This window comes from Diadema antillarum, unplaced genomic scaffold, assembly GCF_040938485.1.
Source record: "Diadema antillarum isolate AM-2024a unplaced genomic scaffold, OU_Dant_1.0 scf00000128, whole genome shotgun sequence".
NCBI classification, from domain to species: Eukaryota; Metazoa; Echinodermata; class Echinoidea; order Diadematoida; family Diadematidae; genus Diadema; species Diadema antillarum.
Genome location: NW_027271017.1, coordinates 1071822 through 1094150, shown reverse-complemented (window position 1 = coordinate 1094150; position 22329 = coordinate 1071822). Strand labels below are relative to the sequence as shown.

General features: G+C 38.0%; 1 protein-coding gene across 1 annotated transcript; it reads right to left on the bottom strand.

The window, feature by feature from the left end:
• Positions 1–2239: 2239 nt before the first annotated feature.
• On the bottom strand, positions 2240–19551 carry LOC139720395 (N-acetylglucosamine-6-phosphate deacetylase-like). Its single transcript, XM_071631757.1, has 10 exons — positions 19433–19551; positions 17203–17304; positions 15330–15368; positions 14368–14534; positions 12821–12987; positions 11748–11876; positions 10195–10302; positions 7782–7900; positions 6199–6355; positions 2240–2366 (listed from the first exon to the last, which is right to left on the bottom strand). Exons 1-10 carry the CDS (start codon positions 19536–19538, stop codon positions 2240–2242), a joined length of 1221 nt encoding a protein of 406 aa, XP_071487858.1. The 5' UTR covers positions 19539–19551.
• Positions 19552–22329: the final 2778 nt, after the last annotated feature.

The following is a 22329-nucleotide window of genomic DNA, read 5'->3' as shown; positions in this document are numbered from 1 at the left end:
TTATGAAAATTGCATGTGTTATATTTCTGGATTAATTTCTATTGTGTACATATTCATCTACATAGAGCAGAGTTATATTACTATATATGAAGCTTCCAAGTTTAGTGTATTATGGTGTTCAACTGATGGGTCGTCATACTTTCTTTTCTTTTTTTTTGTTTGCTCACAATCCACCTACAGTAAATGTATGTCTGCAAGCGATGTTTGGCATCCACTAAAATGAGTCAAAATTTTCTAGTGAAACACACTGCAAAGGCATTCATAGCAAGAGCTTCACTAATACCCTGTTCAATCACTTGTGAACATCACGGTGTGCAGGACAAAACAAACACAAAAACATAAAACAAAAAAATTAGTGTTTGCCATTGCTATACTGTTTGAATTCTATCACTAGTATTTATAGTCTCATACAGTCAAACCGGTCTATAGCGACCACCTAAGTGAGACAAAATAGTGGCCATTATAGACAAGTGGCCACTTTAGACAGGTTCTATGTATAACATGCTTTTTCTCTCGGAGGGGAATCGAAGTGTCGCTTGGACAGGTCACTTTCATGACCTAACAATTTCATAATAATTTTTTTTTTTTTTTTTTTGACATGTGACATCATTGAAGCTGTCTTTCTTCAAAAAAATTTGTAATATCGGGAGAAAAGACACCATGCAAAATTTGGTGCCCCAAACAATTGTATGTAACAACGAGCTTATCCTCAAAAAAGTTAAGAATCACCGTCTCAATGTAACTAGTATAATCTCACAGCCTACCAGACATAGTCATGCATCAACTGATCCAACGTGAATTCAGATGAGTTGTCATTTTTAAACTCTTCATATTAAACTCAAATCCATACACACTGAGATGGTTTGGTTGACAGGAGCACTCCACCGTAAAAACTAGTAGACAAAAATAAACACAAATAACACATAAATACAACACAGTTGAATGTAGAACTCTGTACTATGCTGATGGGAAGATACTTGCACTTTACCATACATACATTCAATGTAAGAAATGTGCTCCAACAAGAATGCACCCATATATATATATATTTTTCATTTTCTTTTTTATCGCGAGTAATATATTTCATGCTGGAATGATCATGTCTTTCTTGGGAATGCTCTGAAAGTCAAAATACTTTTATGCTTTTAGATAAGGAGTGAATTTGAGAAAAGCAAAGTTAACCCAAAATTATTACACAACAAAAGCTTGCACTCTTTCAGACACAAGTGACAAAATATCAGATTAATTTCATCATACTGCATTAAAGGGGATGGCTAGTAACTGATCAGTGGGAATCGGTGCGAATGCTGGGGGATGATTGTTCCAATTCTTGAGGGATTCATTTAAGAGTACATTATATCTATTGTTGTGTGAAAATAATTTGCTTCAGAACGGTCTCATATTCAAGTAATGTGCAGCTTAATGCCCCGTCACTGACCAGGCATGCTAACCAGGAAACATTAAATTGCACATTACTTGAATATGAGACCATTCTGAAGCAAATGATTTTCACACAACAATAGATAATATATAATGTACTCTTGAATGAATCCAATAAGGATTGGAACAATCATCTCCCAGCATTTCCATTGATTCCCACTGATCAGTTACTAGCCTTCCCCTTTAAGGTGACATTATTCAAATAGAGAATGGTCACAAGTGCAATAATATAAAATCATGGTACAATATGTGGCTTGGAGGATCATAACGAGAGGGCTTACCTGTGCCCAGTGTGAGATGGAATTTTATGGCCATCCATCCTGAAGCTGCTAAAAACCTCCATTGAGCACTTCTCCAAATGACTGATTAGTCCAGAGCTTCAAGCATCCAGTAAAATTTCAGTTAAAAATTGAGTTAAAAGTACAAGCTAAAATAACAAAATCTTGAGACAACCTACTCTTACAGATTACTACTAAAAAAGGACTTGATGTGAATATGCTTAATAATTTCAACAAGCTCTTTTCATACTTAAGTATTTAAATCTGCCTAGTGAAGATTTTACTATTAAACTGTCCAACTAAAAGCTTTTGAATTTTTAAAGGCACAGTAAAATTTGATTTGGAAGAGAACTTTACTGCACGCAAAGCATACTTTGTTCGATTTTTTTTTCCAGCACGACATCATGGTGATAGCACAAACTGCTCAGTGCTCAGTGCAGAGATATCCAAGTGCACCAGAGAGTATTAAATGTATAGTGTTTGTTTCTACCATGGCAGTGCAGTAACCAGGGAACCATCTCTCATGTTGAGCTGTACACCACTTTTCCACGAACAAAAGTCTTGTCAAGGTTCAAGTCGATGTCAAAGAGCAAGAGGTCCGCTCGCTTTCCAATCTCAATCCTTCCAACGTTGTCAAGTTTAGCAATTCTGCAAGAAAATCATGCAAATACGAAAGAAAGAAAAAGAGGGGAGAATGAATTACATGTTACAGTGCACTCCCGTTATAACGAAATGCGCGGGAACGGCAGTTTTCTTACGTTATAACGAAATTTCGTTATAACCGAACAAATACAATATATAACGAAAACAAGGAAACCACGTATCATATCCTGTTTGCTGAATAGTCATCATACATTAGAAAGCTATGTGAAATGTGATGGGATAACTGTATTACAATCATCAAAACGCAAGTTCCCCTCAGAAACTGTGCCTGACATTATATATCGTTATAATGGATCACATTTCGTTTGTTTTTTTTTGTCTGTGGCACTCAGAAAAGACTTCGTTATAACGGAAATTTCGCTATAACCGTGTTCGTTATAAGCAAATTTTGTACCATAGACTTTAATGGTGATAATTTTGGGATCAGATTTACTTCGTTATAACGAAATTCATTATAACCGTGTTCGTTGAAACAGGAGTGCACTGTACTGCTCCATCACTTTGCTATTAGTTGGGATTATGTCGTTGGAATCAACTATACTTTTACTTCCAAGTTGATAACTGAAAGGATCCATTAGGATATTGTGTCAAGGAAGAAATATCAGGAGAGGTGGCTGAGTGCAGAGCAATCAGTCTTGGATATGCAACTTTGACGCGACAATTCAACAATGTCTCTTCAATTCTTCTTTTTTATATATGTGACTGTGCATCACAAAACCAACTAAAAATGCCATAATGCATGATTCACCTAATAGGTCTATAGTACAATGTCTTGACAATGTGTGATGACAGTTTCACACAATTGGCAAAATATTAAAATGACAGGTTTGACACAAATGTGCTGAATGGTCACTTTCCTAGAACTAGGTTCAATTGGATGAATGACTAAAATGTCAGAGTGCAGGTATTTGGGGAACTGATGATTTTTACTTGACTTTTCACCCTTTTATAAGTTTATGCATTGAGTAATTTTCAAGGTATTGAGAAAAAGTATAATTTCAGTATCAAATGGGAAAATAGCATTATCTAAACCTGGCCTTTGACCTTTGACCTCACAGTTCCAAAGAGAATCACTGTTAGGTTGAACATGCATAAATATGTAAGTTTCATGATGATACCTTGAGTTACTTTCGAGATATGGAGGAAAAAGTGCAATTTAGCACTTTCACTTGACCTTTTACCTTTTGACCTTTGACCTTTTGGCAAGAAACTTCCCCAAAAATATATATTGGGTAACACATGCCATACATCAAGTTAAAAAAAAAAAAACCTTCAGGCATATTGCATTTTAAGGAAAGTAGTGATATTTTGAGGAGTTGACCTTGACCTTTGACCCCCCCCCCCCTGACCTTTGACCCATGACCCCCAACTTCCCTAGATAATCACTGCCCATCGGTACAAGCATAACAAATTATACTAAGTTCCATGAAGATACCTTGAACCATTTGCGAGATATGGAGAAAAACATGAAATTTCAATTTTTTTTCACAAAATAACCTGTGACCTTTGACCTTTGACCCTGTGACCCTAAAATCCACACAAAGTATTATCCCCAAGGATATACCCTCATACCAAGTTTGATGTAAAACCACCACACGGTTCTTGAGATATCGACAAAAACAAAACGGGACGGACGGACGTACGGACGGACGACCCGAAAACATAATGCCTCCGGCCACTTCGTTGCGGAGGCATAAAAAACATTTTTTTTCTACAATATTTGTGGGGAAGTAGTGAGATCAAGCATGTCCTTATGATAGAGGCCTCTTTTCATTTCTTGAAAATCCTCCGCATACTCTCCACTTTAAACTCTAATTACTTTTGAAAGGATAGTGTTACTGCTTTGAAAGTTGGCATTAGCCATGGAGAGGATAAGTTTATAGAGCATGCTCAATTCCAACTTAATCTGATAATCCCTTCATTGTTGATGCTCTGGTGGTTTACATCCTGTCTTTTGTCCCATTCACTGCTCAGCCAGGACTGCAATAGGTGAAGATTAAGCACTTGAATAGACCCTGTACTTCAGAGCCTCTTTTCTCAGTTCACACTTCTCCAGAGTGTGAGCTTTCTTTCCAATACTGTATTTAGATAGGTACGGAGAATCCAACTGAATTGAGATACATGTTTGTATGTATCATTTCAACGTTCAGAGTCTGCTCTTTTAGTGTCTTTTTGTTGGTTTTGTGATGCCAGGTCACATTATGTGACCGCGCACCTCAAAACAAACATAAAGTCGCACACACCGATTTTGCGTGAGGACTGAAAATAAGTGAAACGGGTCAACCTAGCCGAACTTGACTTTTTCATATTTTCTGAAAGAGCGGGTCTTCTTTTACATTATGCTAAAATTTGGTATCATAAAACTGGCAGGAAAGTGTGATTTTTTAGCAGTTTATCTCGAACATTTTTGGTAGAATAGTGTGATTAGGTGTCTTTACAATCCCTTTTTCATTTCTGAAAAATCTTGTCCACACTCTTCGCTTTCAAATAACTTTTGAAAGGATAGTGCTACTACTTTAAAAGTTCCCGTTGATTATGGACAGAATGTGTTAATGAGGCATGCTTAATTTCAGTTTAATCTGATAATCCCTTCATTGTTGTTACTCTGGTGGTTTACTTCCTGTTTTTTGTCCCATTCATTGTACAGCCAGCACGGTTTGGTAAAGATTAAGCACTTGAGTAGACACTGTACTTCAGAGCCTCTTTTCTCAGTTCACACTTTTCCTGAGTTTGTGCTTTCTTTCCAATATTTAGATAGGTTAGGGGAGTCCATTTGATTTGAGTTATCGACATTTTAAAGCTGAAAGTCTGCTCTTTCAGAATATGGTCTTAACTAAAAATTCATGTCTGCTGACTTTTTGTTTGGTTTGAGGTGCAGGGTCACATATATTTGACAGTACTTCATCTGAACAGATTTTCTGTTTCCCTTTTAAAGTGACTTTCATAAGCAGTACAAAGTACATAAACAGAACGATAAAATGAAATACTGCAAAAGAAACTACTGGTTGGATTTTCAGATGTTAAAGTGAAGCTGGTGATTTGTGTACAATCATATATTGTTGGCTGAGAACCAACAGAGCATTTTCACAATATTGGGGGTATTTCATTTATTGATATCATGTTGTAGAACTCTATCTTTTCTACCTTATGGTATCAATTTTGAATTATTTTCATTTTCAGTAAAATGTACAAAAAAAATCGAAACAAGGGCATTATTTTACCCTTTATTTGGAGCAATGCTTACAAATCTACCCAAATCTTGATATTTTCTAAAAAGGAACCTCTATTCCTATCCCTTTTTACTATTGAATAAGAAATCTATTATATCAAGTAATTCCCTTGATTTACTTCACCCCTCTTAGCAGCTGGATAAAACATCAATATCTACTACTCACATTATTAGATACACAAATCTGGACATAAATAGAAATAGGCCTACAAGTGCATGAACCAGCAAATCACAAATACAAGACCACTTTTACCTTTGTACTGTATGCCCAGTCTATATCAAATCCTTAAATCCAGTCTAAAACATGAGAGACACAGTGAAACCTGGGCCTCGTTTCATAAAGCTTGTTTTCGGTGACAAGTTGTGATATTCGTTACAGGCTACGGATATCCTTGCATCTGATTGGCCGAGAGTAAATTTGTCATACAAATGTGGCAATTGTCACAGATTGTGAAACTGGACCCTGGTAAGAACACACTGGGCTAGTTCCTTGCTGGATTTACACCTAAACATTAAATCCCATTTATATCCAGCTACGCACGAGACACAGGGTGAAAAGTAGGCAGAACACAATGCGATAATTATTACCTTGCTGGATTTTCGGACACCATGGCAGCAGCCTTGCCAAGGCCAACCTGGAAGACTCTGACGAGATATCGGAAGGCATCGAGACATGAGCAGCAGGACCCAGCCAAGGTGGTAGTCCCACTGATCACCAGGCATTTACCATCGGCTGACACTTGCACTGGCAGTATACAAATGATTAATGTTTATGAGTGCAATGGACTGAATATTCATGAGGTCAAAGATGAAATGATCCATTCAACGAGGGGAAAAAACACTCAAGCATAGAATAGTTTTGAATATAGTGTAGGCACCATCCACATTACTGTCTACACATATCACTCTGTCTGTGCCCCATTTTTATGTTTAAGTAATATTTTAACACTAATTTAACACTAATATTTTTACTGTTTCCAGAAATTAGTATCTCCTAGTAACTCACATATTTTCACATAATCTATTTTACAGGATTTAGCAATCCCTTTTTAACAAGAATTTACATGGTATTCACAGAGCTACTGTCACAAATACTAGTAGCTCAAATTTATGCTTATTTCAGACACTGGGTAAAACTTAAAACAAAAAATGTTTGCATGTATGAAACTATCGTGAATTTTGCTAGGCCAAGATTCGTGAAAATAAAATGGACATGAAAGGCTTTGTCTACACAATGCATTGAATGTCAGTACAAATTTGCGTCTAGTTTCATGCCCCCAAAAAGGCTGTCGTCCCCAAGTCACAAAAGTTTCAAATATAGTATCATATATAAGGCATGTGACAGATATAAAAGCAGAGTAAATGTGACCCTGCATCACAAAACAAACAAAAAGTCGCTCAACATGGATTTTTAGTTTAGGCAGATTCTGAAGCAGATTCTGAAAGAGAAAACTCTAGGCTTTAAACTGATGTATAACTCAATTCAAATGGCCTCCTATAGCCTACCTAAATACCTGAAAGAAATTACACACTCTGGAAAAGCGTGAACTGAGAAAAGAGGCTCTGAAGTGCAGGGTCTATTCAAGCTAGCTGTTCGATGAAAGGGACAAAACACAGGATGTAGGCCACAGGAGCAACAACAATGAAGAGATTATCAGATTAGGCTGAAATTAAGCATGTTCTATTAACACATTCTGTTCATGATTAATGGCAACTTTCAAAGCAGTAGCATTATCTTTTCAAAAGTTATTAGACTTGAAAGTGAAGAGTGTGCAAAGGATTTCAAGAAATAAAAAGGGGCCTCTACAACATACTTGACCACTCTCCTCTCCTCCAAAAATGAGTAGTAGAAATATTGCTGAAAACACACTTTCCCATTCATGTTATGATCCCAAATTACAGAACAATGCAGAAGAAGGATAGCTCTTTCAGAAAATATGAACAACTCAAGATTGACTCGGTTGACCAATATCATCTCATTTGAGTTCCATGCGAAAAATCAAGGGGTGCGACTTTTTGTTTGTTTTGTGATGCATAGTCACAAATACTATATAACGTGAGCTGTGTTACAATTACAACATATATATGCACAAATATATGCAAAACAAATAACAACAGTGAGCATAAAGACACACACTGCAATAACTGACTTGCTCTAAGAATTGACTTACTGTCCCTGTTACTGTATGACATCTTCATGTTCGGGATTCCTTCTGCTGTACAGTCTGAAACAAAGGCTATTTGACTGAAGTGTCTCGCACTGAGAAGGTTGGCCACGGCTAGCGGGTGTCTGTGAATAAGAGTTTCAATATCTATGAATGATAATAACACAGATGTCTTTGTACAGTGTAAATTGCCCAAGCATGTGCAAGTGTTTTCTCAAATTTCTTTTATATGTTTTTTTGTAGCATTTCTTGTCACTCTAAGATGACCACAGATAAGGTGAATTTCTCATTATTATTGTGTCACATCTAAAGCTTGCCAGAATATTTGGAAGCTGTTGCCGTCAAGATTCTATGTTTAAACTAGACTTGCAGACATGAACCACCAGGCTCTCTTTACTGAGTACAGTGCACTCCCGTTACAACGAACACGGTTATAACGAAATTTCGTTATAACGAAGTAAAACTTATGGTCCCAAAATTATCGCCATTAAAGTCTATGGAACAAAATTCGCTTATAACGAACACGGTTATAGCGAAATTTTCGTTATAACGAAGTCTTTTCTGAGCCCCACTGACAAAGAAAAACAAAAGGAATGTGCTCCGTTATAACGAAATGCTGATCGCTTTCGAAAATACGTAGCGGAACAAGCATTTCTATAGAGTCTCTGCATGGAAGAATGCTTCACAACACCGTGTGTTTGCTCTGTGGTGTCACAAACAGTTTTAAATGTAATATTTAAACTAAATTAAAAAGGTACCATCCCATTTCACATTGCTTTCCAGTGTACGATGAGTATTCAACAATCAGAATATAATACTATGCGTGGTTTCTTTGTTTTTGTTACATGCCTACTTTGTTTGGTTATAACGAAATTTCGTTATAACGAAAGAACACTGCCTGTCCCAAGCATTTCGTTATAATGGGAGTACACTGTATACACAATGAGATGATCGCAAAATGTAGCTAACTGTCACTTCAAAGTATATATATCCACATTACTAACAAGCTAAACTGAAAGACTACTTGGAAACAATGATATCGGAGAGGGCAATATAGAATTATTCATACAAAGTACCTTTGGAACTGTCTACTATGTTTAGAAGGGTGATTAATAATGCCCAAATGAAATGATGTGTATAACTTCTTCTATAAAATGATGAAGCCAATCTTTGTTGTCAGAGATATTTCAAATGTAGGTGGTTTATATCAGGCAGCAACCAGTTTCAAGAATAAACTAGAAAAGCACTTGGAGAGAACAAACTTCTGCCAAGCATGCAGCTCATCTCCACCCATACTCACATGCTGATAAGCGCCCAATTTCCAAATCTAAAGAACCCTTGTGTTTACCTCATTCACTTCCTGCATGCTGCGCGGCGCCTCAAGCAGGGCATGTGCTTTAGTGTGCGTATGCAAGCCTCAAATACGCTCAGCTTGAACTCCCAAGTTCATTGTCCCTATTTGCCAAAAGATTAAAAAAAAAAAAAACTTTCAAAAAATTCATAAAAATTTCAGGATCACTACCAAGATAGAATCATCTGTTCCTTGCATCAGTATCAACTTTTTTTTAATATATATAAGCTATAATTATTCAAATCCATTTATAACTTTTGAGTTATTTTGCCAACAGACAAACAAACAAACCAATGCTAACAGAAACATTACCTCCTTGGCGGAGGTAGTGCATCAGTAAAATAAAAAATTTTTGCTGAGTTACCATTGCAGCATGCATATTTACACAAAGCAAATCATAAAACTTGTTATCAATAACAAGTTACGATAGTTGTTATAAGCTACTGAAATCCTTACATCTGATAGGCTGAGAGTAAATTTGTCATAGAAATGTCGTATTTGTTACTGATGAGAAGGTTTATGAAACAGGGCCCTGGTCATGTGTACACTCTGAACCAATCATTTGATTAGGATCTGCTTCATCATTTCATGATGTCAGTTTAATCCTTATCAGGCCGGGCTTTTTGGGCTATGCTAAAACCGGAGGGGGCAGATCCCCTTCCCCCCCCCCCCCCCCCCTTCCAAGATCTCCACCATCAGTGGTGTGATCGTGACAAAATTTGGGATGCGTGACACCCACATCGTAATCTATAAGATTGTGTCATAAGATTCTTGAAACAATCAAAGGCCTTCTCCCGTTACAGAATTATAGTGTCATCCCACAAAACGTCAAGGGGGGCGGATTCCCCCCCCCCCCCCCCAGCCCTTTTAGGGTTAAACAGAATTAACCGCTTTAATAATTGCTGGCATTTTTAAGCCAGTATACAATGCATCTTTTCATTTCACTTGGTAGTACAAAGCACTGTAGTATTAACACATGAGAATGTGACATTTATGCAGAAGCAATTCATTTATAATCCCTGACATATCTACACCAAATATCAAAACAGTCCTAACAACCATACTTACACATGACACAAATCTCCAATGACCTCAACAGTGGGCGGAGCTAACTGATGGTAACCAGGTAACAATGGGAAGCGGTCAGTCATTCCAAAGTTCACTAAACTGGGATTTCTGTATGATGTGATTTGAGAAACAATGACCTCAATGGACTAGGAAAACAACTCAATATCATAAAGGTGTGCACACATATTGCATGCTCACACACAAAGTGTCAGTGAACGACAGGGGGATAAAAATAAATGCTGCATCTAAATAAATTTAAAGGTCTACTCTACATGCTACTTAGATAGATTAGAAAGGTAAGATATTTCATACTGACTGGTTATAACGATATGCCATTTGGACAGTTGGACAGTTTAAAATGTTAATGACTGTACAATAGAAAACTTGGGTCTGTAAGACAATACAAATTGCAGGTTCATTTAAGCTTTCAAAATGCATGAATAGCAATTAACCAAATAAATGCTGTACAGTACTCTCCGCATAATCGGGTAGGCTCCGGCAGAGCGTTTCTTACCCGATTATAAAGCGGAGTACCCGATTAACAGAAGAACACGTCTCATTCACAATTGACACACACAATGTGTACCCGGTATATACATGCATTGTACACTGCACCAAACAACTACACTGTATGCTAAACACGTGTACTTGCACAGCACAGCAATAATTTACATGTACACACTTTTTATGGACAAATATGTCTTCAGAAAACATTGTCGTTTGACTATGGACTCCTCGCTAACACGCAGGCGTTTTCTGAAATGAACACGTTTCTTTGCGTGCACTAGTCACGTAGAACATCGGGTTGCTTTTCGAGAAGTGACTGGGGAAAAGCAAAATTATGGAGCTGGTGCATGGCCTCATTTTCGTTGCAAACTTAACTCGTAATTGTGAATGTTGTTGCGGAGCAAGGGAGGAGCGCAAGTGTGTTCCACCCCTGTCTGTCTAAGTGTATATGCAATTGTGAGATCCAACTACATGTGTAATGTTGTTTACGTGTGGCAAGTCGGACTGGAACATGTGTTTTCATGTTTAATCAATCCCCAAATGATCGGTCTTCTTTGCAAATTAAGCAGAGAATGCAATTAGCCATGGAAATTTTGACATTCATGATTTCTTAAAGTGTTATATCTGTGACAAAATGTGCATAGAAATTAGGTTAGAAGAGTATTTTTACCCATTTATGCGGAGAGGCAACATGATTATCAGGTAATTTTAATGTGCATTGGAACTGATTTGACATTACTACCCAATTAGACGGAGTACCCTATTAAGCGATACCCGATTACGCGGAGAGTACTGTATTGACACCATCTTGAGGATTGATATTGAACCATTCCAACATTCATTTCTCCAATCTTCAAATCATAATCATAGAGAAATCAAACATACCAAATCAATTGGCTCCCGCCACTCCCAACATTTTAACCCGTTGAGGACGGTTTGATTTTGCTACAACACGCATATATCCCATAGACACCTGCCCGAGTATTCTCAGGACTCGTTCTCAACGGTCTAATGAAATAAAACTTCACAGAGAAAACAAGACTTACCTATGGTGGAAATTACAAACATTGAAGAGATGGGTGATGTGAAATTGCTGAGATGGATCAAGCTTCAGAGCATTGAGAATTTCATTCTCTTTGGCGACCCTATCATGGCCAAGAGCTGGGACTATTCCTCTGTAATGCAGATTGTTTCCAGTGAAGAAAACAAACAAAAACAAAGAGGAAAAATGTATTAATGTGACTAGAAAAGCACTCAGAGAGCGCAGACCTCCGCCAAGCAGCTCAAGTCTACCCATACAAGCATGCTAAAAGTCGCCCAATTTCTGAATATAGAAGCCTTGTGTTTACATCATCGGTTTCCAGGCCAGCTACGCTGTCGTGGTGCCTTGCCCGAGTAGAGCACGTGCTCTAAGCACATACATATACATGCAAACCTATGATACGCACAGCCCAGTACCCTTAGTTCATTGACCTTGTTTGGAAAAAGATTTAGAAATCCTTCAAAATTCCATAAAAATTCCCGGATCACTACCAAAAGTTAATTATCTCTTCATTGTGCCAGCACTTTCCCTGCAAGTGTCATTCAAATGCATTAACATCTTTTTGAGTTATTTTGCAAACAGACAAACAAATTAACACTGATGAAAAACATAACCTGTCCTGGCAGAGGTAAATACTGTGTGTAAATGTGGAGCACGAATTGTCATGTCACCATTAATGTTAAGAGACATTATGACATTGAGACAGCAAATTATTAATAAAAGCAACCTTTTAACTAACTCAAGAATTTAGCATGTCCCAGCTGCAACTGATTTGTAACAGATAAACAAACGGCATTTTGTAAAGCATTTTGTCAGTTATTCTTTCTGACAAACTATAATAAGCTACTGAAATCCTTGCACTTGATTGGCTGAAAGCAAATTTGTCTGAAAAAAATTTATAAGACACAATGCTTAATGAAATGCCCCCTGGACTAAAGGTACAGTGTAGAGTAACTATTTTTTTTCCCAAAATCTAGAGGCTTAGCCCTCGCAATTGGTAGGCTTACGCAAAATGCTGCCTGTGGGATCTGACCCTTGCAAATTATTGTCATGGTTACAATGAAAGAGTGTTTTCACCTGTTGAGTAGCATCTTCATGCGGAGGTAGTCATCTTGACCGTCTACATGGGGACTAATGGTCATCATCTTACAGCTTGGCATGGCATCCAGAAGTCTCTCAAATTTTTCTTGAGGCATGTGCTGCTCCCCTGGAGGCAGCCCTCCAAAGTCATTCACTATTGGACCCTGTTGGTAAAGAAAATGCAGAGATGCCATGGTCAGAGAGCAGCTAGAAGTGAGATTTTTGCAGCAACTTTGGCACCAAACAAGGCAAGGGGGCCGCCCCCTCTGACCGTAAGGATCCTTCAATAGCATTTTCAAGCTATAAATTGAGCAATCTGGTGCACATTATAAACCTGTTTCATACGGGAACCTGGTGGCTTGTGTATTTAGTCTGTGGAGATTTCAGAATTCAATATGGAACGGGCTGACATAACATACATATTTTTCTACTGCATGGCACTGTTCCTGTGCTTACACATATGGTTACAATCATCTAGTCTATGCAATCTGTCAAGAAAGCAAGTGAAGAATTTTTTTGTTTGTTTCAAAACAATCATAGAAATCTGTGGAAATATTTTTTTATTAAAACAGTATACACTTTCTTGTCCTATGCCATGGACTGGTAAAGGCCAATGCAAAATGGAATTTCTGTATGTGAGCCTATTTGATAAACAGAGATTCTAGATATTTTGAGACACACACAAGACACACACAAACAAGGGGAAAAAAGACTACATAAATGATGATATCTCTACACTGTTGATACAGTAATGCTCTGCATGCCTCTCTCTACATCAGTTTCATCATTATATCAGTGAGTACCATTAAACATGGCAGCTTGTTCACTGTTGAGGCATATCCTATTCTCTTGGTCCTACCAGCAATATAATTAGTGATGCATCAGTTTCAGTTTGCATGCATCATCAAGTAGTTCACCTTTTATCAGAATGGACATTTCTGGCCTCTTTACTACCACCAAAGTTTCATCAGGACAGACCGGAGTAACTGCTTTGTGTCCCTAGCCCTCCTTGACTGTGCTTGTTGTGTGTACCAGTGTAGTCCCCATGATTGCTTTCCCTACATGCATGACATTAATTTTGCCTCTGATAACGTTTCTGCTACTATAGTGCTAGGATTGAAAGCTCTTTCCCCCTTTTTTTTTACTCAATTACATTCAATAAATATAAAAGAACACATTGCAGCCATTAGGCATAATCTATCTTTTGCCAGTTACTGAGACTTTGCATACAAAGGAATATTTTGTCGTAGCATTAGATTTTACTCCTGAACAACACATGTATGATAAAGGCCTATATACACTACAGCATAGAGCTTTCTCTTTTAAACTATGTAGAAGAGTTGAAATCCATTTTGGCCTACTTTTCATGGGTTCTGTGCTTGGTGGTCACATAAAGTTACGTGGATAATTTTTCCTCTAATCTCTGTTCATTGGGAAGGCAGCATACATTAGGACAAAGGGCATAACTCCTAAATGCAAAATGTATTCCTGATTAAATAATTAAATGGTGACTTAAAGCAGCCAGTTTGACATGCTCCACCCACCTCCGCATGGATCCCTTCACAGGTTGCTCCGCGGTCCGTTTTACCAACAACATCTTCCAGAATCTTCAGCGTCTCAAAGACTTTACCACCTTCTAGATTCTCAGGATACACAGTGGATGCTAGGAATGATGTCACACCATACTTTGGAAGTCTTTCCTGAGTGTATTCTGACAAAATAAAGAAGAAAGTACCCATAGGAGTCCTTTAATAATTGAGTGTATAGGTAACTTTTGCTATAACACACACTTCTCACAGACACATGCCTAAGTGTACACTGTACTCTCAACTGGTTAAACACAAGTCATACACCGACTGCAAAGGAAAGTTGATTTGTCCCAGTCGACCGCTTCAAGAACAGAATTATCCAAACTTTATGCATACATGTACATGAACCTTGAAATCAAATTTTGTTCTTGGCTACAAGTAAATCTGCCTGATTGCCTTGCTTGGCAACAACTAATGTTTGTCGTAAGTACAGCTGTATTGACATGACTTCAATATAACAGGTAATCATCAGAGGAATATACCCGTTGCAGAATAGTCCCGAGCATACATGTACTTGGGCAAGTGTCTCTGGAAGCGCATGCTTTTAATAGTAGAATCAGCTAATCCTTAACAGGTTAATCCATTAATTTGAAACTGGTGAAATTACCTATTGTAGTGCTACAGATCACAACAACAACAGGTTTAACAAAAAGAAGTGATGTAACTTTGTGACATTTTACATTGTAGATGAATCAGAGCTCATTGTGTCAAACATTCATTCTTCAGACAGTCGTTTAATGACAATATGTATTTTACTGATATTCTCCAGAATACAATTCGAGGGTACATTTCACCACAAAATTCACTGACCTATTGACAGAATTTTACATGAGGAAGGTGCAGCAATATCTGTCCATGATTGTGAATAACAGTATAAATGAAATAGATTCGAACACCCTTATCACAAGCTCACATACCTGGATGTTGCCAGAACTCCAGAAGGTCATCAGCTCCTCCTAGTGAGTACAACAGAGAAATTAGGATTGGAAGATCAATTAGTGATAAAGGCAAAAGGTTTAATAAGAAGAGGGGAGGGTTAATAAGAATAGGGGATGGTCATCGTGCAAAGTAAGATGTGGATCTCGTATGGACTTTGAGATGAAGGTGATTTATTGAGTAATAGGAATCTGCTTCATCGTTTTGCACAACTAGATATACTATGTACATTGTACACATCATTAATTGATTTGATAGAGATTTGTATCATAACTCACACATGGCAACTTCAAGGACAAGTTCACCTTCATAAACATAAGGATTGAGAGAATGTAGCAATATTAGTAGAACACATCATTGAAAGTTTGAGGAAAATCAGACAATCCGTTCAAAAGTTATGAATTTTTGAAGTTTTTGTGCAGTACCCGCTGGATGAGAAGACTACTGCAGTGTATGAATAACTTAGATGTCACATGCGTACAACAATATAAGGAAAATATAAAGAGAATTTCACAAAATTCCATCTTTTGAAAAAAGTACACATTCCCCTGACTCATTACCGACACATGTTATGGGTAATATTATTCCCCCTGCCTTTAGAAAGAGGCAAGTCAAGTGCTCTTTTATTATGCAAAAAAAGTGAAAATACGTTGAATTTTCTTTAACATTTTCTTTATACTGTTGTACGCATATGACTCACAAGCAGTAGTAGTCTCCTCATCCAGCGGTTCCAACACAAAAATGTAAAAAATTCATAACTTTTGCATCGATTGTCCAATTTTCCTCAAACTTTCACTGATGTGTTCTACTAATATTGTTGCATTTTCTCAATCCTTATGTTTATGAAGGTGAACTTGTCCTTTAAAAACAGTCCAAACACTCTCAGCTATCCAACACTGCACTCTGGTAAAATTCACTGTCAGACCAGTAACCTTTTCAGGAATGGCCCAGTAAAAAAAATGGGAAAACTGGATACCTACTGGTCCAACAGACAGGTTGGACAAATCGAGGAAAAAAGGGGGTTACGTTAGTGTGCAGCCCTGGTTATCCTCTTGGGCATGTTAAACTGTGCAAAGGTACCTTGTGTGGATAAATCCTTAACAATGCCCTAACTGATGTGTATTTGGGTTTTAATGTGTAGTTAGGCATAGGGTTAATAAGCCTGCAACTACCGGAACTCTGCTATCTTTAGCTGCAGTCACACTGGCAAATATTGAGAAGTTCAACTTTGAGAACACGTCATGAAGTTTGCTCGTCCATTCACATCTAGATGTCCAAAGTTCTCATAGTTTCAGTTCTCAATACATCTCACACTTTGGGTGACACTGGTGGGCATTTGCAATAAGAAGACACACAAACAGAATGTGAACCAGTCATGTGATAAACTTCACAAAGTTTCAGGTGTGTCTGTTCAGCCTGCTGCACAAACTTCCAGAAGATTTGTAGAAGTTCAGGAAATTTCCCTAGTTTTGGTAGTGAGAAGGCTGGCAAACAGTTTTTCACTCTGACTGCCTAAACTTTGAGAATCAAAACTTTGACAAGTTTTGCTAGCGTGGCAGGGGTGCCCATCACGAGACCGACACCTGTGAGTAAAACAACCCACAAGTTGTACAGCCCAGGAGTCATACAGCCCATGAGTCCCACACTAAGCAAACAAGGCCCATGGGACAGACACATTACACGCTGTCTTGTATCTGTTGAACTCATGAGCTGTTTATACCTAGTGTCAAACTCATGGGCTTTATTTGCCTAGTGTTGAACTCATGGGCAGCATGACTCTTGGGTGTCAGTCTTGTGGGATGACCCTGTGTGACTGTGGCTGTAGCAGATAACCAGATTATCCTGATTCCTCACCTAGGCCATGGTGATGGATATCTACAAAACCCGGTGTGACAATTTCTGCATGGTAACGATCCACCGCACTCTTCACAAAGTCAGTTTCCTGGTCAAGGATAGCTGCATAAGGTTAAAAAAAAATAATAATAATCAGAAAGAATATCAATAAATATAGCAACAGAAGTCAGTACTAGAATGTAGATAAGGGTGCTTATGTACCATTTTACTTGAAAAAAAAAGCATGGTTGCGACGTCAGTAACATTGTGGTACTGTGCTTGTTCCTGGTACTTTTCCTGTTCTAATCTCAACTTCCCTTTGTTTTCATTGGCAACCAGTTTCAAGTACACTAATAGAAATGTTTCAAAGTTATTTGTGGTTGAATGTGGATATGATTTTACCACAGCACTGGTACTTAGACGTCTACTAACTTTACTTTTAGACTCGAAGAAGAAGTGGAGTACCGGTACTGATAGTTATTATACAAATGATGCACAGGATAGAGAGCGTTAGTGGAGATGTAGCGCACTCGAGGGTATTTACAATTGTGAAACATGCACGAGGCGAAGCCGAGTGCATGTTGCACTACATTGTAAATACCCGAAATATACAAGAAAGGCCGGCCGGCAGCCCGAACTAGAAGTTGTTTACAGGATCGACAGCGCATATAGTAGAGCGCGATGCACTTGTAACAACGGATTGAGTGCGCACTGCTAGTGTAAACATTGTGACACAAGGCCGTACATTGTACATGTTAGTGAGAAATTATTAAAATGCACGCACACGTGACTCATTTCAGCGCTTCCAATTGGCTACATTCTTGAACCCATTTTATAAATCAATTTCACATTACATATCAGAGTGTCTACATATTCGACTAGGCACTTTATGATTTACAGCACACACAGACTTCATAAACATGATAAAGTACAGTTGAACCTCTCTTATCCGGCCTCCCTTTATCCGGATCTCTCTATTATACGGACGCAATCTCGCCATGATTTTTTTTTTAATAATTACGGGAGAAAAGGGGGATTTCCAACTCCTTGAGAACTCCTACACAAACACACATGAATTACATATTACTTCCAACATGATTAACATACATTACATCAAATTTCCTCCCAAATTGCTTACCTTCAGACATTTTAACATCCCCAAATGTATTAGGTTGCAGTATACACATTACTACATGTGGTACTACAATGGGCTACATCAGTACATGTGTATGGTACATGTATAAAGCATTGAGTCTCCAGTATCCGGCCAAATCCCTTATCCCCATGCGCCCCGGTCCCGACTTGTCCGGATATGAGAGGTTCAACTGTAGTCAGTACATATACATGTTTCTTTCATTGCTGTGAATTTTATCCTCAGAGGATGAAAATTCAAGCAAAACATCGCTACCGGGACTAATCATTTAACTCCATCACACAAAGTTCTCTTCTTGCAGTGCAAAATTGCATTTCATATTAAATTCTAAAATAAACATGATTTTCTGTCCGGCATTATCGTGAAATAGTCCACCACTGCAATCACCGCCGTTCATTTCGTCATAGCTGGGGACTGCTTTCAACCTCCATAGACTTTGCACATAGTGGAGACACACATGATGCAGAACAAGAGGGGACCAATATCAAGATTTGGCCAATCTCCCTTATTGAATGGTTTGAAACTAAACATTGTTACAATTTGTAGCTAACCCTCATCTTACCATAATTTATGTAAAAAAATCACTAAACATTCATTAAACTAACGCTACGACACAATCGTAGTCATACTCAGTCATACCATGTACTCCTTGAAAACTAGAACCTACGTTGTATTTTAGCCTTTTAGGGTCTAATTTCAACGGTAGGTCGACAAGGTCCCTACTCACTAGTCAGTAGTTTTACAGTAAAAATCAAACTGTTATTAGTTTCGATCTTGATTCTAATCTAACTGCTAGGCCTACTGCTGTCCCACGTCCCAGTGCTGATAAATACAGTTTGGCAGCGTTAATCATTAATGGTTTCTTGTGAATACAGACTTTGATATTACACTTGAAAACCCCATAACACATAAATTCAATCAAGTAAGAATAAATCATTAATTGAATGATAAGATTGGACTCGATGATTATCTGCTACATGGATTTCAATACACGGGACTAACACTAGAATAACTCTGCAACTTTGTCCTGGAATTGACATGAGATAGCACGTTACTTTTCAAATTGATGGTATTTTAAGCTTATGCTCATCATAATACCTGTAATATGTCCATCTTCTATAATGATATGAAGGTTTCCTTCCCGTACTTCGCCTCCTGGGAGAGCGATTTGTTTGCATGATATACAGGTAAAACTGTCGTCCATCGTCACACCCGCGTACTCACTGCAGCTAGCTAGCAAGAGTGAGTAGACTAGCAAGACGTGGACACGTACGTACCCGCTCGCTCTCCAACCGGGCGTTGCTGCCCGCACCGCGGCCCATCCCAGCCCCGCCGCCGGCCTGCTAGAGCTGCTGGAGCTATCTCACTTTATACGCGTCCGACCCCCACCCCATGGTCTTGAACAGACTGGCAAATCGTGCTGTCCACCGATGATCTTACAACCTGTAGGCTGTAGGCAACCTCAGATGCAAATAATTAGGCCTATAGTTTATTAAATAGGTCTATAGTCTATACCGATACTAAATTTTCATACATTTTCAATTCAGTTGACAGTAGCATTTATTTCAAGACTATTTCGAGGTCCGCATATATGGAATTCAATACCAGATGATATTCGTAAAGTTACTCTTTTAATCTATTCTACAAAACGTAAACTTAAGGAGAATTTTATACAAAATTATCATTCCTAAGTTCTTGACACGTTTGGCTGGCATTACACCTATTCTATCTAATGATTGTAACTCACTTTTTTTGTACTGTCTTTGTAATGTAAATGTAGCGTTTTGTGTATCATGCCGTATTGTTTTTTGTTTTGTTCTTGCAACTGTATATTTTTGTTCTTCTCGTCTTTTATAGATATGAAATAATTTCCACCAATGCATTTTTTAATTGATTATCTGGGTCGGCCAGATTTTAAGGAAATTCTTAATTCCTCGTTGGCTGCTTCCCTTCAGCTTTATCAAGGGAAAGTTCTGTTTTTACTCTGTCTGTCATGATTGTTCATCATTGTCCTTCTCTGTTGTTTTTTTACGGCTGAACAAATCAAATCAATTCAATTCAATTCAATTTCATTCAACACCTACACCTGTAGGCTATGGGTCATTAGCTGATTCATAGCATGAAAATCTAATGACAATGTAAATTATCTTTATTGAAGAGGGCGTGGCACCAAGAGCATTCAACTTATCATCAATTGGACAGGGCGCCTCATTGTACACCGGGTCATATCAGGCATACAAATGAAACTTCAATACTACTGTACATACAGATTGACGACAAACGCAACCAGCAACAGTGCATGATAGCTAGGCCTGTTGTGTTTCCGATGTTTTTTCATGTTTCCCTTTACATTTTTTTTTTAATATAAGTTTAAGGAAAGAAGAAGAAGAAGAAGCTAGATAGGAAGAAAGAGACGATAATGATGAAGAAAAAGTAGACTAAAGAAGAAGAAGAGGAACTCGGCAAAGAAGGTGATAAAGAAGAAGAAAATAATACAGAAAGAAGGAAAAGAAGAAGACGACGAATAAGAAGACAGGGAAGAAGAAAGAAAGAGAAGCCAAGAAAAAGCGGAAGAAGAAGAGTCTCGGGTTATAAGGACCAACACATGTTCCCTACCGCCAAGGCCCGTTCAAGGCCTGATTAAGATATCTTAATTGGCGTCTGTTTTCATAGCTTTGGTCTATTAGTGTTTTCTTTTCAAAAGTTAAAAGGGGATCTGATCTTTAATTAGTCAACTAGCAGAATCTGCGTCAAAGGCAAAGTACAATGCGGCCGCAATCACGGTGGACTATTGTACACACAACAACAATCAAGGACGGCACGGGACACAGAACAACGATAACAAAAAGGATGGTATTTAGACGTCAAAGACAGGGAGTCAAGCAGGTATTAAAAGTAAAAGGGATTAAAGCAAATGAACGGACAAAAGGCAGGGGTTGGCCAATGATAATCCCAATAATCACTGATGGGGTTATTAGCTTTGATGAATATACTTTTTTTTTTTCAAAGATGAATATATAGACTGGCAACATTATAAGAAACAACAGACTATAAATGGGAGAAGAGTGAGTCTTAGAGGGAATAGGGGAGGTGGCAACATTCCCCTCCCACTTCTTGTTCGCTGAGATTAGATTTGCAGAAATAATGATAAGGCAAATAAGGAAAATTACTCCAGAATTTTTGTTCTGGTTATTCATGGTCGGCGCAGACGTGGGGCTGTGGGGGCTCGGGCGCCCACACTTTTTGTGCACCATACAAAGGAATACATCATAATAATGGTGTCATCACTTTGGGCCCCCATATTTTTTTTTTTTTTTTCAACCGGGAAGTACATAAGTGGCACTAAAATAGATAAACTTTTTTGTTTTGTTTTTTGCTTGTCAGCTGAAGAAACCCGGAAGTGGACGGGGAGAAGAGATGAGCCGACGTGTTTTTCTTTTGTTTGTGTTTTCTTTTCTTTCTTTCTTTTTTTTTTTTTGTTTTTTTTTTTTGTTTTTTTTTTTTTTTGCTTGTTAGCTCATGAAGCCCGGAAGTGGGCCCCCACACTTTTGAAAACGCTGCGCCGGCCCTGTATTTCTTTCCTTTTTAATTTAGAATGGTATAGAACCAAAAGAAAATATGTGACCGTGCATCACAAAACGAACAAAAAGTCGCACACACTGATTTTGTGTGAGGACTGAAAATAAGTGAAATAGGTCAACCTATAGCCGATCTTGACTTTTTCATGTTTTCTGAAAGAGCAAGTCTTCTTTTACATTATGCTAAAATTTGGGGCGTGAGTGTGTCTTTTAGCAGTTTATCTCGAACATTTTTAGTACAGTGTGATTAGGTGTGTCTTTAGAGTCCCTTTTTCATTTCTGCATGAAAAACCTTACACGCTTTTCATTTTCAACTCAAATAACTTTTGAAAGGATAGTGCTACTGCTTTGAAAGTGGGTATTAATGAGTGTGGACAGAATGTCTTAATGAGGCATGTTTAATTGCAGTTTAATCTG

Excerpts from the sequence above, each read along its gene's own strand:
- LOC139720395 (XM_071631757.1), bottom strand. The coding sequence starts at position 19,538 with ATGGACGACAGTTTTACCTGTATATCATGCAAACAAATCGCTCTCCCA. Across the intron at positions 14,535-15,329 it reads GGAGTTCTGGCAACATCCAG|AATACACTCAGGAAAGACTT; the intron begins GTATGTGAGCTT and ends TTATTTTGTCAG. Across the intron at positions 10,303-11,747 it reads GTTTGTAATTTCCACCATAG|AAATCCCAGTTTAGTGAACT; the intron begins GTAAGTCTTGTT and ends CACATCATACAG.